General features: G+C 40.6%; 2 protein-coding genes across 2 annotated transcripts in view; both read right to left on the bottom strand.

Annotated features, from left to right (window-relative positions):
• Positions 1 to 1,716, bottom strand: part of RXYLT1 (ribitol xylosyltransferase 1) — a 94,350-nt gene extending 92,634 nt beyond the window's left edge. The window contains 2 exon segments of the mRNA XM_057486848.1: positions 512 to 666; positions 1,462 to 1,716. Of these exon segments, the coding sequence (XP_057342831.1) occupies positions 512 to 666; positions 1,462 to 1,630 (324 nt within the window). The 5' untranslated portion in view covers positions 1,631 to 1,716.
• A 7,517-nt stretch (positions 1,717 to 9,233) lies between these two features.
• LOC118917286 (nuclear envelope pore membrane protein POM 121-like) overlaps positions 9,234 to 17,705 on the bottom strand; it is a 32,635-nt gene continuing 24,163 nt past the window's right edge. Inside the window, exons 10-12 of the mRNA XM_057487948.1 lie at positions 13,982 to 14,308; positions 11,901 to 12,225; positions 9,234 to 10,626 (exon numbers count right to left, since the gene is read on the bottom strand). Coding sequence (XP_057343931.1) covers positions 12,128 to 12,225; positions 13,982 to 14,308 — 425 coding nt within the window. The 3' untranslated portion in view covers positions 9,234 to 10,626; positions 11,901 to 12,127. The remainder of the gene's footprint in view (positions 10,627 to 11,900; positions 12,226 to 13,981; positions 14,309 to 17,705) is intronic.

Here is a 17,705-nt window from a genome sequence, read left to right as displayed (position 1 = left end):
AGTCACTGTTCATCAGCATAGCAAAATGTTGTAGAATCACTACTTGCCTTCTCTGTGTTGTACAGCCCTCCCTTTTCTTCTACCCCCCCATGCATGCTAATCTTAATACCCCCCTACTTCTCCCCCCCTTATCCCTCCCTACCCACCCATCCTCCCCAGTCCCCTTCCCTTTTGTACCTGTTAGTCCATTCTTGAGTTCTGTGATTCTGCTGCTGTTTTGTTCCTTCAGTTTTTTCTTTGTTCTTATATTCCACTTTATTTCTCTTTTTAACTGATTTCGGTTTCAGAGGTATTTTTCCCCAGGATTTCCTTTCCCCATACATACAGTCTATTTACATGTATGTTTTCTAAGGAAAAGGTGAAATGAAATAGAGAAAAAGTGAAAAAAATACATCACAACTTAACAAATTATGAAATAAACTATAAATGTATTAAAATAAGGTGAACTGAATATTAATGAAGTGTATTTCATGATACTTTGACATATCTTAGCTCTAAACATTAACTTAACAATGGCAGCTTTGCCCCAGATTTGTTCATGGAAGTCTGTTTTCCCTTTTGTGGATTTATTTAATATTTGAAGGCTAGTTTTAAGTCTGTGTTGTTGCTCATATTTTTCATCTCCTTCCCAAGGATTCCATTCTTCCCTTTCCAAAGTAAACTGCTCTGTTTTAAAAAGAGAGGTACAGTGTTTATTAGTCAGGTAGAGCTGCAGTCGAAGATGAATTAAAGCCATTTAAATTAGTTGTTAGGGGGTTCTGGTTTCATCCTAACTTTAGTATTTCAGAGAGGCAAAGCAACTTAATTTGAACTGGTTAAACACACACATTAAAAAACAAATCAGAAATTGTTATTAAATGTTAACATGAGACATGATCTCTCCCCAAAGAAACCTTCTAAAACAGCTGGAAAGTATGTATCAAGTGACAAGTTTAACTTTTGCAATTCTTTATACATTGTATATCCGTAAACTATACGTAAAAACTGGACTTCAGAATGTAAAGTGTTCAACAGTTTCATATACTATAGTGACAAATTCCGAAGAGGGAGATATAAACCCAAGTCGGATCCTGACAAAGGTCAAAATACAGGACAGGGCATCAGAACTTGGAGGGAAAGCCCCCTGGCCTTCTGAAGGCACTGCGTGTTTAGAGAAGGCTCTTTGTTTCCATACGGACACAGCTGTCTTAACTCCAGCTGCATTCCCTGGAATCCCTGGCATTTTGCGACACCACCTTCGATGTTTAGGGCACTGTTTCGGAGATGCGCGCGCCTGTCAGCCTCGGAGTGGGGAGTGAGCACGCGTGAGAGCTTCGGGCGAAGGCTGAGGCATTCGTACCGCTCCAACCCCGCGCCCAGGGCTGGCCGTGGAGAGCTAGAGGGCGAAAGGCCGCCCCGAGCCCGGACCGGAGGGCAGGGTCGGCGGCCTCGTGGCTCGGCCGTCCCCGCGCGGGGTCCTACCTCGGCCGCGTCTCTCCCGCGCCGGGGCCGCCCCCTTCCTGAGGCCCCGCAAAGACCCGGCCGGCGCCAGGCGGCGGCGCCCGAAGAGGACGTGGTAGGCGGCGTAGAGGGAGAATAGGCAGTACAGGGCGATGAGAAACGAGCAGAGCCGCTTCCGCGTCAGCCGCATTCCACTCAGGCTTCCCGTCAGGCCGCTGCCGCCAGGGAGCAGGGCCGAAGGCGGTGTTCGGTGCAGGTCCAGGGCCTTACGGAGGGAGTCGCCAGACCCCGCCCAGCCGTGCGCAAAGCCCCGCCAGGCCCCGCCCTCCACCGCTCCAGGTGTCTCCTCCGCCTCCCCGGCCCCGGCCCCGCCCACGCTCACTAAAAGCTCAGGCTCCGCCTCCCACCCCGTCCCTCTCCGCCACAGGCCCCGCCCCCTTAGGTGTAGTTGAGATCCCGCAAGTCCCACACTCTGGAATTGGGCGTAGGACGGCTGCACCTTCCTCGCGTGGCTCCCTTACCTCTGCAGTGTACCCACGGTCCTTTTCTACAGTGCCTTCCCTACCATGTACATAAAGACTTCGCCATTATTTGACCGCAAAGAAAAAAAGCCAAAAGCCAAAAAACAGCATCCATCCTGGTCCATGAAGGCCAGGTGAAGGAACCGACCACACCAATTTTGTTCAACACGTAGTCCCCAGCCCTTAGCATAGGGCCTGCTACAATGACAGATGAATGAATACAAATGCCTGTTAACAAAGTTAAGTGGTGGTAGTGTCACAAGACTAATGCCACTAAATGGTACACTTAAAATGGCAAACTTTGTTATATATATCTTATCGCAATAAAAATATTTAAAAACTAAGTTTTATCACTGTAATGTGACTTGAATGCACACAGGCATGCAGTCTTTTGTCTAATAGAGGCTGTAAAAATGAATGGTCTCCATTAATTTGCTATGTCAGGCCTTGTGAAGTTGGGCTACAATCTCTTGTCAGTTGTGTCCAGTTTTACTGTTCAACTTGTTGGGCAGTCTTGGTAGCCAGAGAGCTTGTAGAAGACAAGTGTGGAGCGGGCTTTTAGCGCCTCCGACTGTTGTGTCCTGACTGGTTCAACTTTTTACCCTGATGGAGGGTCATCTTAATGTTGCTGGGAAAAGTTTCCATCCCCTCCACTAGCAGAAATTTACCCTTTTGGAATTTTATGCTCTTGGGGGTCAGATCTCTGTTTTCCACCGTGACATCTAGATAATTTGATAAGGAAAATTTTATGACTGTAAGGAAATTTCGGTCCAGAGAGGTGAGTTGACTGCCAAAATCACGTACTTTGTTAGTGACTGAGCTAGATTATAATCTCTGTTCTCAGTTATGTGTTCTTGCCATCATAGTGGCTGTGTATCTCATCTCCTCTATATTTGTTTTGTATTTTGCTTAGCAATATCAGATTCTAATAGCAAACAGCTTGAGTTTAAGCATACATTTTAATTATCCAGTTTCCAAGTTGACTCTGAATAATGTTTGTTTATTCCTCCAAATTAAATCCATTATTAAAGGATGAAACTGGGCAGCAGTTGAGGATATAAAGGCAAGGTAGTAAAGGTAGTACAATTTCTGAAGGCAGTTCCAAAACATTAAAAAGTATTTTGAGCACAAATGATGGAATATTTATATATCCAGGCAAAACTTTCTTATTCAAAACTTTTACCATCTGAAGGGTAGAAAGTTCTTTTGCCTACAGATTATTACTTTTAGTCTTTTCTCCTAGGAAAATATGTCTTCTTAAAAAAACTCCTCTGTGGCTATTCTTTTTAACCTTCTGTAGCTTTAGTGTATTTAGCTATATAGCCTAAAGTCAAGTTACTTGATGTCTTTTCTCCTCCGTTTCCTGTAAGGTGGGGTTAACAGTAATGCCTATCTTGCAGTTTTGGGTTTTGTTATTTGAGGAAATTAATTTCTTCTCTTGCTCCTACTCACTTCCTATGCCCAAAGTATTTCATATTTGGCTTTTGTTGTTAAAAATGTTTAGAGTGATATTTTAAGAAGAAAACAAAATATTTAAAATGGAAATAAACTAATGTATTTGAGGAAGTCACTGTTTAGAAGCAGGCAAGGCATTGTGCAGATGAATTACCAACTTGGTGCAATAGCGAAGAGTCAAAGAAAACTCCATGGTTTTCTAGCTGGTAGGATGGTGATACTGTTAATATAGAAGGAAAAGATGAGATGGAGAGCCATTTTTTAGAGGAGGGTGATCTACCTTCCTGTCTTTTTTGCCCTGTAAATTTTAAAGGAAACTCAGAAATTTAGGCAAAAGATGAAATGTTTATATCAGGGATCAGATGAGACTAGGGCAGCCTAGAGTACATTATCTTCAGTCACTAATTTTTAGTGCATCACTTCAAAGACAACAGACATTTCATATGTGTTGTAGATGATCATGCATCCCCAGCCTTTGAGGGCTCTACAGATTCAGTTCTTAGAGTGTTTCTGGTCCCTAGCATGGAATCTGGCATTTTTTAATGCTCAGTAAATATTTGCTTGTAGTCTTCTTGTCAGTACCCAAAACAAATTTATGTCAATGCTTATATATTTCTGAGCTGGGTAGATCTATTGAGCACTGAGACTGCCTATATCCACATAGCCTAATTATCACAATGGAGAACTCAGGCTAACTGCAGTAACATGACTTTTCCATTTGTTTTAGTAAATTCTTGCTCAGGAGGATAAGGGTATAAACTGATAACTAAATTCATTGTTTAATTTGGGAAATTCCTGCAAACCAGTTAATCTGAACAAACAATTGGTTTTTTTTTGCTCTGAATATGAGCATTTCCTCCTGGTGGATGGATGGTCTTGGAAAATGAGGGTGCAAAGTGAAGCAAAAGATTTACTCACAGAAGCTTCTCATTCCTGGGAAACCAGAACAACTGGTAGTCCATTGAAAAGGCAGTTAAACACACAGGGAGCTGGGGAGGAAGCCAATTTCAGCAGAAGAACTGGGTGACTGACTCATCAGGAGAGCTCTCAGGCTCAAAGTTTGTTCAGGTAGGCATCACTGAGTTGTAACAATGTCATCACCATCATCAGCTGTAGATTCAGTCTTCCATTGCTTTTATTTTATCTTGCACAGTGCATTCTTCTTTGTGAAGAATTATGTGTGTATTTTGTGGCTCATCAAGACTCCTTGTTCCTGCTTCTTTTTCACTTGATGTCAGCTTTTGGCTCCTTTTGTTCCAAATTGCATTTCTGTTAGTGAAGACTTGAAAAAACAAGGAAGACAGAAAGAAAGAAATGCTGTGGAATTTGGTGACAGTTCCACAACTATACTAAAAACCATTGAGTTGGATGCTTTAAGTAGGTGAATTGTGGGACATGTGAATTAAATTTCAATAAAGCTGTTAAAAACAAACAAGCCACATGAAATGGTAAAGTCTGGCCAAAGTGCAGAACCAGTCAGCTTAGCACTGTGTTTGTTGCCAATTCAGACAAAGAAAAAGTTTGCTGGGTGAGGAAATTAAGCAGCAAGCAGTGTATTTTCTGTCCCTGATAGTTACCTGGGTTAGCAGGCTACTTACTTCTGGTTCTAAATTTCTAGGAATAATTTGAACTTGGCTCTACAAAGTAAGTACAGAAACCCAACTGAGGACTCAGGAATTTTACTTCTGAGTAGTATTGAATGCTGTAATTGATTTCCCAACATCCATTTTTTGCTGGAAGATTTGTCTCTGGCTAGTGGTTCTCAAGCTTGGCCTCAATCAGAGGCCCTATAGTGGGGTGTATTTCAAATGTATCAATGCCTAGGTCCTAACCAATGCCTGTTAAATCAGAGTCTAGAGGTGGGTTAGGTGTAAAATTTCTCAGGGTGATTTTAATGTACAACCACCAGTGTAAACCACTGGTTTAAGAGATCCCATTTGCACAGGGAGATACCACTTCACATCCATTAGGATGGCTATTACTAAAAACAAACAAAACAGGAAATAACAAGTGCTGGAGAGGATGTGGAGAAATTGGAACACTTGTGCGAAATGGCTAATAATGTTGCTGGTGAGAATGTATAATGGTACACCCAATGAGGAAACAATATGTTTTGTATATTTTACCACAATAAGGAGAGAGAGATCTCCTTTTCAAGATTGGGTATGTGACCCATTTCAGGCCAATGACATGGGGGAGATAGCTCCTGGTGGGCTTCAGAGAAAAGTTTCCTGATCCTAGAAAACAGCGGCAGAATGAGATACACTCCCTTGCTTCTCCGGACTAGCGTCTAGGACTCTAGCCATCTGGGAACCAGCCTGAGGATGAAGCCAACATGTAGGGCAGCAGACAGATGGAAACATATAAGTCCTTGAGGTCATTAAGCTCCTGATGCAATGGACTCAAGTCAGTCTTATCTGAGGGCTTATAGTTGTTAGAAACATGACAATAGGCCCAAAATGGAGTTATTTATGCTAAGCCCCACATAACCAAACTGAGACTTAGTTACAGTTTCAGCTCCCCCAGAAATGCAATCTGAAACCAGTCAGTCAGGACTCACCTGGCCAACACTAGTGATATCCCCTGCCTGATAGACCCCTGCCATCCCCTGAAGGCATAAACCTTGCCACACCAACCCACCTGTTACTATTGTAACTGCTTTGTTCTTGCTCCCTTCTGCCCATAAAAGTCATTCATTTGGTTTAACTCCCCAGAGCTCCTTTCTCTCTGCTCCATTGGATGCTGCCCGGTTCATGAATTGTTGAAGAGTGCCAAGTAAGTCTTTAAAATTTGTTCACTTGAATTTTGTTTTCTAACTTGGTTATGTAAGATAATACATTTCCTCTGGTTAAATCCAGAATTAAATTTCTGTAACTTGCTTCTGACAGTATCCAGACACTTGTACAAGTGCTGTGGGTATAACAGAAATTTGGAAATAACCTAAAAGCCTAAAAGGGAAATGGGTGAATAAAGAACAGGTATAAACATTGATGGAGTTACTCTATCACAGTTAAGAGACAAACACATGGTGTGAAAAGCAGGTTTTTTGTACTATACATCAATTTTAAAACAATACGGTGGTTTTCATTCATTTGTATGTTGTATATGTGAATGTTTTTAAGTAGATTAGATGGATCACGTTTCATACATGACAGCCTTTTGGGGAGGGTAGAATTTGACTGGGATGGGAGTAAAAGAGGCAACATATGTATTAGAATTGTTTTATTTCTGTTCTTAAAACATAAAAGAAGGTTATCAGATGTTAACAATTGACAATCTGGGAATTCTACATAGGTATGTGTTTGTGATTCTTGATACTGTTCTACATTTATAAAATTCTCAAAGTGAAAAGAAGATCCTTTCCCCAGGGCTACCCATGGCCCAAACAAATTTAATTAAGGAAGGAAGAAGAAACCTTCAATAAAGACATAGGAATCGAGGCTAAAGTCTGTTTAATTACAAGTGGGCTTTACTTGCTCAGAAAACTTGCCTTTTTTGTTGGTATGAGCATTTTAACCTTCTAACTTTTTATTTGTAAGTAATTATAGACTCCCCCAAAACTGCAAAAATATTACAAGAGGTCCCCCATCACCCCACTTTCCCCAATAGTAACATCTTATGTAACTATAATACACTATCAATACCAGGAAATTGACATTGCCCTGATACAATTAAGTAGACTGTATACCTTACTGTGATTCACGTGTTATCCTTTCTTTTATTTTTAATGTCTTTAAGTTACAAAAGCAAGTTGCTCATCAACAGAAGAATGGATAAATAAGAAGTGGTACATTCATACACTGGGATATTATTTGGCCATAAAAAGGAATGAAGCTCTGACTCCTGCTACAGCGTGGATGAACCGTGAGAATATGATGCTGGTGAAGGCAGCCAGACACAAAAGATGATCTATTGTATGATTCCATTAGTATGAAATTACTAGAATGGGTGAATTCTAGAGATAGAAATGAGATTGGTGGCTATGGGGACAGGGAGGACAGGAGAAAGGGGAGCGTGTTCCCATGGGAATGGGAAGCATTCATATGATTACGGGTGCCCTTGTGCCACGGTAAAAATGTGTGGGAACTAGACGAAGGTGGTAGCTGCACAAACATTGTGATTACACTAAATACCCTGACTTGTTCACTTTAAAATGCTTAATTTTATGTTATATAAATTTCACCTCATCAAAAAATTTTTGAAAAAAGCAATTTGCTTATTGTAGGAAAACCCAAACATAATAGTATAAATACAAAGCTGCACTTTCTTCTTCTCCCAGCTGCTCTCCTCTCCACATCCAATCCCACTCCACAAATACACCTTCCATTAGATAACTGTCCACATTTCTAAAAGTTATATGATGTACAAAAAGATGCATGTGTCTCTTTCTCTCCCAAATGTTTACTGAGCACTTTATCCATGCCAGGCAATGATGCAGGTGACTGGAGCACAGTCTGATAGGATTAATTTTCTGGTAGGAGGAGAAGGGCAGTAAGCATGGGAACCAGTAGGAATTTCAGATTGTGTAAGCGCTGTGAAAAAATAAAACTAGGTAAGAAGGTAGAGAGTGACGTGGGTTGGTGGAGGGCCAGGGTGGCTAGAAGAGGCCTCTGAGCTGAGGACACAGTGTCTGAGTTGAATGTGAATGAGCTAGAGAGGTGAACATCTAGGAAAAGAGCATTCCAGAGAGAGGGAAAAACTAGATACTTTTAAAGAAATAGGATTGTATGAGAGAGATTGATTTACTGTTTATTCCACCACTACTTCATTGTTCTTTTCCTGCTTTACCATACATTATAAATGTATTTCTATGTTGGCACCTTGTCTCTTTCAGTCCTTTAATAGCTGCATATTATTCCATAATATTGATATACTATTACTTAGCTAATCATTTCCCTGTTGATGGACATTTAGGTTGTTTCAAGTTCGGAGCTACTGCATGTTACAGTCAGTATAATAAATTTGCATGACTCCCTACTTATATAATTCCACCGAAACTTCTTGGGACAGTGTGAAAAATTATTTATTAGGCATTTGAAATAATTCTAATATTTCTTTAAACATGGCCAATTTACACAAAAAGATAAGAGCTATTAGTGAAGCTCATGTATCCTCAGCCATAGCTCCTTAAGTTGCTAATTTTTTCCTGGCTACCCTGCGACTGTATACTACCCATACTGGTTGGTTTCCCTTTTTTATAAATTTCAGAATGTCAGCATTAATTATACTCTCCCTTCTACTCCTTTTCCCAGTCTTCATCCAACTGCTGAGCAAAAGAATACGAACAACCCATTTGAAATTGAAGATGCTACAACTAGCTGCAAAAAATAAAAAAAGGGGGAGATGGCGCAGGCCATGCTGCTCATGCTGTTTGACAAGGTCCAGGCACGAGGAGGAATCCTGAAAACAGGAAACCTCATAGCTGGCCCCTGCTAATTCCCGCACTTATTTTTGCAGTTAAGATGTTGGTGATTGGGCTCATATATGGGAAATCTTATGTACTTAAGATTTATTCATCTTTAGTAAATAACAAAACCCAAAATATTGACCAAAGCAGCAATTCCAGAAATGAAAGCAGTGTTATGGGACCAACAACTGTTCCAGGCATACTGCCAGGAATAAGTAAGGCAGAACAACCCAGGCCTCTCTTAAAACTAGATGCAGTTTGTCCTCCCCTTTGTAACAATTCAAAAATGACTAACCAGGATTTCTTTAGAATATTGGCAGAAAAGGAGTTATGGGAACCTAGGCCATGGAAAAACCCATTCTCCCAAGAAACTTATGAAACAGCAAAGTAATAAAGATTAATAGCCCCACTGCCCAGGGCCCCCCTTATGTTGCTTATAATAATAGAAGACACCTCCGGTGAACCCTCATGGAAAGAATTTATGAGCAAAATTAAATTTATATTTACAAATATCCCATATATAAAAGTTTATGATAAATTTATAAAATATTACTATATTAATAGTAAGGTAGTAAAAGCAGATTTAGTGTTATTATATAAAGGATAAAGAGGACTGCAAGGCCCTAGAGCCTGTAGATGCAGGAGGAAAGGTGTAAACATCTGAAATTGTGGAATGAATATTATAATAAGGTGTTTTTATTGTATTCATAGGAATGGGTGATAGGAGTACCGTCCCTAGATTTTAGATGTAGGCCTCAATCCACATGTGTAGGATAGGATTTAATTAATAATCTGGTTACATTTAATAACCAAAAGACATATAGCTTGCATATTATATAACCGGCTTAAACTTTATATAGACTTAGACACATACCTTAGACACATATCGAAAAGTCTATATAATCTGACACGCTTAAAGTAAAAATCATAGCCCAGATGCTTAACCCACATGCTGCCTTACGCCACTTTCTGTTTAGCACCTAGTACATAGCTTACATGAATTACTAATCACAATAGACTAGGGGAAAGTTAAAAATTAAATGTTAAACGGCAACTATAAGAAGAAATGATATTTACTTAAGTGTAATAAGCTGAAATTATGTAAACTGACAGAAAAAGGATGATATTATTCACGATTAAAAAATGTTCAACACTTGTTCACCATGTAAGAACTTGTTCGTTATGCTTCAGAAGATTGGAGACTGTTGAGAATTAGGCTTGGGGTTGATGAATGATTGTGCACTGAGTCCCCTATAAAGAATTTTATTGTTGTTAACAACCATTTGATCCATAAATGTGAGAGATGCCCTCTCAAAAAAAAGTTCAACATAATGTAAACCTTAAAAAGATATAAAAATAAAGACCCTGCTGCTTGATGTCAGGAGATGTTACAACTTTAATAGGGTGTTTCATCTCCTCATTCATCTCACTCACCGATGTTGTCCTTTCCTTCGTGACCCACACCTTAGCTGGAGCTGGACTCCAGCACTGAGCCGATTCCAAATCAGATGTGCAAACACAGACGTGTTCTGAGGTGTGCTGGCCACGTGGAAGGCAAACGGTGTGCTCTGGCCAGCTGTACCCAGGGAGTTCTTACACAAGCCTCCACAGAAAGGGGCCGTGCCACCAGTCCTCCCAGTCTGTTCTCCCCAAAGCCAAATGCCCCATTCATCCCAAAGCCCCCACTGTGAGCAGGGCCTGCTGACGCCCCAGATATGAAGGGTGATGAGGTGGTGCCAAACACTGAGCAACTGCTCCCACTGCTGGTGGTCTGGGTCATAGTTCTGAAGCCCGAGGTGGTGGCTGCAAAAAAGGAGGAAACAATATCATTTCAGTCCAGTAAGGATCGCTACCATCCAAAAGACAAACAACAACAAATGTTGGCAAGGTTGCGGAGAAAGGGGAACCCTACTACACTACTGGTGGAAATATAAATTAGATCAACCATTGTGGAAAGCAGTATGGAGGTTCCTCAAAAAGCTCAAAATAGAAATACGATTTGACCCAGGAATACCACTTCTAGAAATTTACCCTAAGAGTACAGCAGCCCAGTTGGAAAAACACAGATGCACCCCTATGTTTATGGCAGCACTATTTACAATAGCCAAGAAATGGAAGCAACCTAAGTGTCCATCAGTAGATGAATGGATAAAGAAGGATGTGGTACATATACACAATGGAATATTATTCAGCCAAAAGAAGAAAACAAATCCTACCATTTGCAACAACATGGATGGAGCTACAGGGTATTATACTCAGTGAAATAAGCCAGGTGGAGAAAGACAAATACCAAATGATTTCACTCATATGTGGAGTATAAGAACAAAGAAAAAATGAAGGAAGAAAAGAGCAGCAGAATTACAGAACCCAAAAATGGACTAACAGTTACGAAAGGGAAAGGGACTGAGGAGGATGGGTGGGAAGGGATGGATAAGGGTGGGGAAAAAGAAAGGGTACATTATGATTGGCATGTATAATGTGTGTGGGGGCACGGGAAGGGTTGAGCAACACAGAGAAGACAAGCAGTGATTCTACAGCACCTTAGTACACTGATGGACAGTGACTGTAATGGGGTTTGTGCCAGGACTTGGTGAAGTGGGGAGCCTAGTAAACATAATGTTCTGCATGTAATTGTAGAAAGATACCAAAAAGAAAACATTTTAAAAGGCCATGACTGATCTTCCTTTCTGCCTGTCTCTTAGTGTCATTTTATCTCACTTTCCTTTTTAAACCTCTAGCCACACCTGGCTCTTCTCTGCTCATGAAAACATGAGCTCGTCTCTGCCTTCGGGTCTTTGCTCCTGTGCCTGCAAGACCCTCACACACAGCCACAGAGCTGGCTCCCAACTCTGGAAATACGGTCATGGCCTCAGTTTGCTATTGTCTCAGAAAGGCTGCTGCTGCCTACCTAAATAGCTCCTCCGGTCATGAGTTACACCACTACCTGAAGCTGTTTACAGATAACATCTGTGATAACATCTGTCTCTTCACCACAGCGTACAGCTCTGAGAGCAGAGAACGTGTTGGCACTTAAAACAGCACCTGGCGCTGCAGACCAAGCCCATTCCAAATCTCACTTGCAAAAACAGACGTGTTCTGAGGCATGCTGGCCACGTGGCAGACAGAGGGTGTGCTCTGGCCAGCTGCACGCAGGGAATTCCGACGCAAGCCTCCCCTGAAAGGGACTCTGCCAGCAGTTCTTCCACTCTGTCTTGCTGCAAGTGAATGTCCTGGTGGTGGAGCAGCTGTGGGGGGGCAGCCCGCTCATCCCAAAGCCCCCACTTCCAGCAGGGCCTGCTGGCAACTAGGACATGAAGGGTGATGAGGTGGTGCTGCCAAACACTGAGCTACTGGTCCTGCTGCTGGTGGTCTGGGTCATAGCTCCAAAGCCCGAGGTGGTGGCTGCAAAAAAGGAGGAAACATGGATCATTGTCTAACCCCATACACAAAAGAAAATTCTAAATGGATCAAAGACCTGAATGAAGCCATGAAACCATAAAACTCAAGAAAAATAACAGGCAAAAATCTCTTGGACATAAACATGAGTGACTTCTTCATGAGTGTATTTCCCCAGGCAAGGGAAAGAAAAGAAAAAATGAAAAAATGGGACTATATCAAGCTTAAAATCTCCTGTACAGTAAAGGACACCATCAACAGAACAAAAGGGCATCCTACAGTATGGGAGAATATATTCATAAATGACAGATTCAACAAAGGGTTGACATCCAAAATATATACAGAGCTAACACAGCTAAACAAACAAAAAGCAAACAATCCAATTAAAAAATGGGCAGGGGAGCTGAACAGACAGTTCTCCAAAGAAGAAATTCAGATGGCCAATAGACACATGAAAAGATGCGCCACATCGCTTGTCATCAGAGAAATGCAAATTAAAACCATAATGAGATATCACCTCACAACAGTAAGGATCACTGCCATCCAAAACACAAACAACAACAAATGTTGGCGAGGTTGTGGAGAAAGGGGAACCCTCCTACGATGTTCCTGGGAATGTAAAATCATTCAACCATTGTGGAAAGCAATATGGAAGTTCCTCAAAAAGCTCAAAATAGAAATACCATTTGACCCAGGAATTCCACTCCTAGGAATTTACTCTAAGAATACAGCAGCCCAGTTTGAAAAGACATATGCACCCCTATGTTTATCGCAGCACTATTCTCAACACCCAAGAAATGGAAACAACCTAATGTCCATCACAAGATGAATGGATAAAAAAGATGTGATACATATGCACAATGGAATATAATTCAGCCATAAGAAGAAAACAAATCCTAACATTTGCAACAACATGGATGGAGCTAAGGGTATTATGCTCAGTGAAATAAGCCAGGCAGAGAAAGACAAGTACCACATGATTTCGCTCATCTCTGGAGTATAAGAACAAAGGAAAAACTGAAGGAACAAAACAGCAGCAGAATCACAGAACCCAAGAATGGACTAACAGTTACCAAAGGGAAAGGGACTAAGGAGGATGGGTGGGAAGGGAGGGATAAGGGCAGGGAAAAAGAAAGGGGGCATTATGATTAGCATTTATAATGTGGGGGCGCACGGGGAGGGCTAGGCTACACAAAGAAGACAAGTAGTGATTCTACAGCATGTTACTACACTGATGGACAGTGACTCTAATGGGGTTTGTGTGGGGAACTTGGGGAACAGGGGAGCCAAGTAAACATAACATTCTTCAGATAATTGTAGATGGATACCAAAAAGAAAAAACCTTTCAAAAGGCTGTGAATGATCTTCCTTTCTGCCTGTCTCTTAATGTCATTTTATCCCACTTTCCTTTTTAAACCTCTAGCCACACCTGGCTCTTCTATGCTCATGAAAACATAAGCTCATCTCTGCCTTCGGGCCTTTGCTTCTGTGCCTGCAACGTACTCAGCCCCAGCTTCTGTCCCTGCTCCCAATTCTGGAACTGTGGCCATGGCCTCAGTTTGCTATTGTCTCAGAATGGCTGCTGTTGACTACCTAAATAGCTCCTCTGGTCATGATTTACAATGCAACATGAGGCAGTTTAGAAATAACGTCGGTGATAACATCTAAATCTTCACCACAGCATACAGATAGAAAAGTGGAGACTGTGTCAGCACTTAATACAGCGCCTGGCACTGCAGACCGAGCCCATTCCAAATCTCACCTGCAATCGCATATGTGTTCTGAGGCATGCTGGCCATGAGGAAGGGAGAGGGTGTGCTCTGGCCAGCTGCACCCAGGGAGTTAGGATCCAACCCTCCCCAGAAATGGTTCTTGAGACCAGTTCTCCCACTCCGTCTGGCTCCAAAGCCAAATGCCCCAGTGGTAGAGCAGCTGTGGGGGGCAGCCATGCTCATCCCAAAGCCCCCACTGCCAGTGGGGCCTGCTGACATCCTGGATGTGAAGGGCGATGAGATGGTGCTGCCAAACACTGATGTATTGGGCCCACAGCTGGTGATCTGGGTCATAGCTCCAAAGCCTGAGGTGATGGCTGCAAAAAAGGAGGAAACATGGATCATTGTCTAACCCCATACACAAAAGTAAATCCGAAGTGGATCAAAGACCTGAATGTAAGCCATGAAACTATAAAACTCTTAGAATAAAACAGGCAAAAATATCTTGGATATAAACACGAGCGACTTCTTCATGAACATATCTCTCTAGGCAGGGAAAGAAAAGAAAAGTGAACAAATGGGACTATATCAAGCTTAAAAGCTTCTGTACAGTAAAGAACACCATCAACAGAACAAAAGGGCATCCTACAGTACGGGAGAATATATTCATAAATGACAGATCCGATAAAGGGTTGACATCCAAAATATATAAAGTGCTAACACACCACAACAAACAAAAAGAAAATATTCCAATTAAAAAGGAGGTAGAGGACACAAAAAGAGTCTCAGTAAATTCAAAACGATTGAAATTCTATCAACCAACTTCTTAGACCACAAAGGTATAAAACTAGAACTAAATTGTACAAAGAAAGCAAAAAGGCCTACAAACACATGGAGTCTGAACAACATGCTCCTAAATAATCAATGGATCAATGACCAAATTAAAACAGAGATTGAGCAGTATATGGAAACCAATGACAACAACAATACAAAGCCCCAACTTCTGTGGGACACAGTGAAAGCAGTCTTAAATTGAAAGTATGTAACAATCCAGGCTTACTTAAAGAAGGAAGAACAATCCCAAATGAATAGTCTAACGTCACAAATATTCAAATTGGGAAAAGAAATGAGGCCTAAAGTCACCAGAAGGTGGGACATAATAAAGATCAGAGAAGAAATAAATAAAATCGAGAAGAATAAAACAATAGAAAAAATCAATGAAACTAAAAGCTGGTTCTTCGAGAAAATAAACAAAATAGATAAGCCTCTAGCCAGACTTATTAAGAGAAAAAGAGAATCAACACACATTAACAGAATCAGAAACAAGAAAGGAAAAATCATGACGAACCCCACAGAAATAGAAAGAATTATTATAATATACTATGAAAATCTATATGCTAACAAGCTGGAAAACCTAGAAGAAATGGACAACTTTCTAGAAAAATACAACCTTCCAAGACTGTCCGAGGAAGAAACACAAAATTTAAACAAACCAATTACAAGCAAAGAAATTGAAGTGGTAATCAAAAAACTACCCAAGAACAAAACCCCTGCACCAGATGGATTTACCTCAGAATTTTATCAGACATACAGAGAAGACAATACCCATTCTCCTTAAAGTTTTCCAAAAAATAGAAGAGGAGGCAATACTCCCAAACTCATTCTATGAAGCCAACATCACCCTAATACCAAAACCAGGCAAAGACCCCACCAAAAAAGAAAACTACAGACCAATATCCCTGAAGAACATAGATGCAAAAACACTCAACAAAATATTAACAAACCGAATTCAGAAATACATCAAAAGGATCATACACCATGACCAAGTGGGATTCATCCCAGGGATGCAAGGATGGTACAACATTAGAAAATCCATCAATATCATCCACCACATGAACAAAAAGAAGGACAAAAACCACATGATCATCTCCATAGAAGCTGAAAAAGCATTCGACAAAATTCAACATCCATTCATGATAAAAACTCTCAACATAATGGCTAGAGAGGGCAAGCACCGCAACATAACAAAGGTCATATGTGATAAACCCACAGCTAACATCATACTGAACAGCAAGAAGCTGAAAGCTTTTCCTCTGAGATCAGGAACAAGAAAGGGATGCCCACTCTCCCCACTGTTATTTAACATAGTACTGGAGGTCCTAGCTATGGCAATTAGACAAAACAAAGAAATACAAGGAATCCAGATTGGTAAAGAAGAAGTCAAACTGTCACTATTTGCAGATGACATGATACTGTACATAAAAAACCCTAAAGACTCCACTCCAAAACTACTAGAACTGATATTGGAATACAGCAAAGTTGCAGGAACAAAATTAACACACAGAGAACCGTTCCCAGGAATGTGTTGTTTTAATTTGTCTGATTTTTCTCAAACTATTCAAATTCAGTTAGACAATATCCATCTGATCATTGATAAGTTTTCACAAATGCCTAGGGTACCTAACTGGTTTTCCTGGTTTCACTGGATATGGCTGGTAATTGTAGGTCTTTTTTTGTTATGTAGCTGTATTCCTATTATGTTAATGTGTGTACACAATTTAATTAGCAGTTTGTTAAAACCTATACATGCTTATGTTACTCTACAAGAAGATATGCCAAAGAAATAATCAATCTTCCCATGTTTTCTTCCATCTGCTACTTCTATAGTTTTTCTTATTCCTTCCTAATTACAACGCTTTAGTAGAGTTCGTGCCTCATATAGAAAATTACTGAGTATCATAATTCTTCCAAGTGGTATAGATACCTCAAGGCAAATGCTGGGCATAGAAGCCACAGGGCATAAATCTGCAAAGAAGTAAAAAGCTAACCTTTTCAAACAATATTGCTTCTCTCTCACTTACCAACTTTACATTTCCCTGTATGGCCCCAGAAGATGAGTGGTTAGCCAGAGATGGGTAAGATTCCTCAAGGGAGGAACAACCTAAGACAGGCACAGTCGCAGGGGGGCCATCAGGAGAGAAATTGGGGACCAACAGAGGGGAGGATTAGAACCTCACCCCCTCTGTCCTGAGAGAAATCTTCTGCATCTGTGGATGTTTTGTTGCCCTTGTCTAGCTTGGATTAATACTTAGTCTATAGGCACAGACCTGATCATCTACATTTGCCCTCTTACAGCACTAAATTATGTTTTCTACCTTTATCTTGCATCTACCTACCACTTCAGCATTTTATTAAAAATAATAATAATAATAATGAGGGAGAAATGTAGGATTCACATATAAATCAAGTATAAAAATTAAACAAATAATCATATCTGACTTGATTGTTTATAGTTCATGATGCGTGATGCAAACCAAAAGTTTCTGTGATATGACTGCCCTTGCACTGTTCACCATGTAAGAACTTATTCACTATGTAAGAACTTGTTCACCATGTAAGAACTTGTTATGCTTCAGAAGACTGGAGACTGTTGAGAATTAGGCTTGGGGTTGATTAATGATTGTGCATTGAGTCCCATATACAGAATTTCATTGTTATTAACAACCATTTGATCAATAAATATGAGAGATGCCCTCTCAAAATAAATAAATAAATAAACAAACATCTATAACTTGATTTTACTATGGTAAAAAAAAAAATTCACACAGAAATCTGTGGCTTTCCTATACACTAACAATGAACCAATAGAAAGAGAAATCAGGAAAACAATTCTATTCACAATTGCATCCAAAAGAATAAAATACACAGGAATAAACCTAAACCAAGGAAGTGAAAGATGTATACCCTGAAAACTACAAGATCCTCTTAAGAGAA

Source organism: Manis pentadactyla, chromosome 10, assembly GCF_030020395.1.
Source record: "Manis pentadactyla isolate mManPen7 chromosome 10, mManPen7.hap1, whole genome shotgun sequence".
Lineage (NCBI taxonomy): Eukaryota > Metazoa > Chordata > Mammalia > Pholidota > Manidae > Manis > Manis pentadactyla.
The sequence above is the reverse complement of the archived record's forward strand: the minus strand, read 5'-3'. Positions and strand labels throughout refer to the sequence as shown.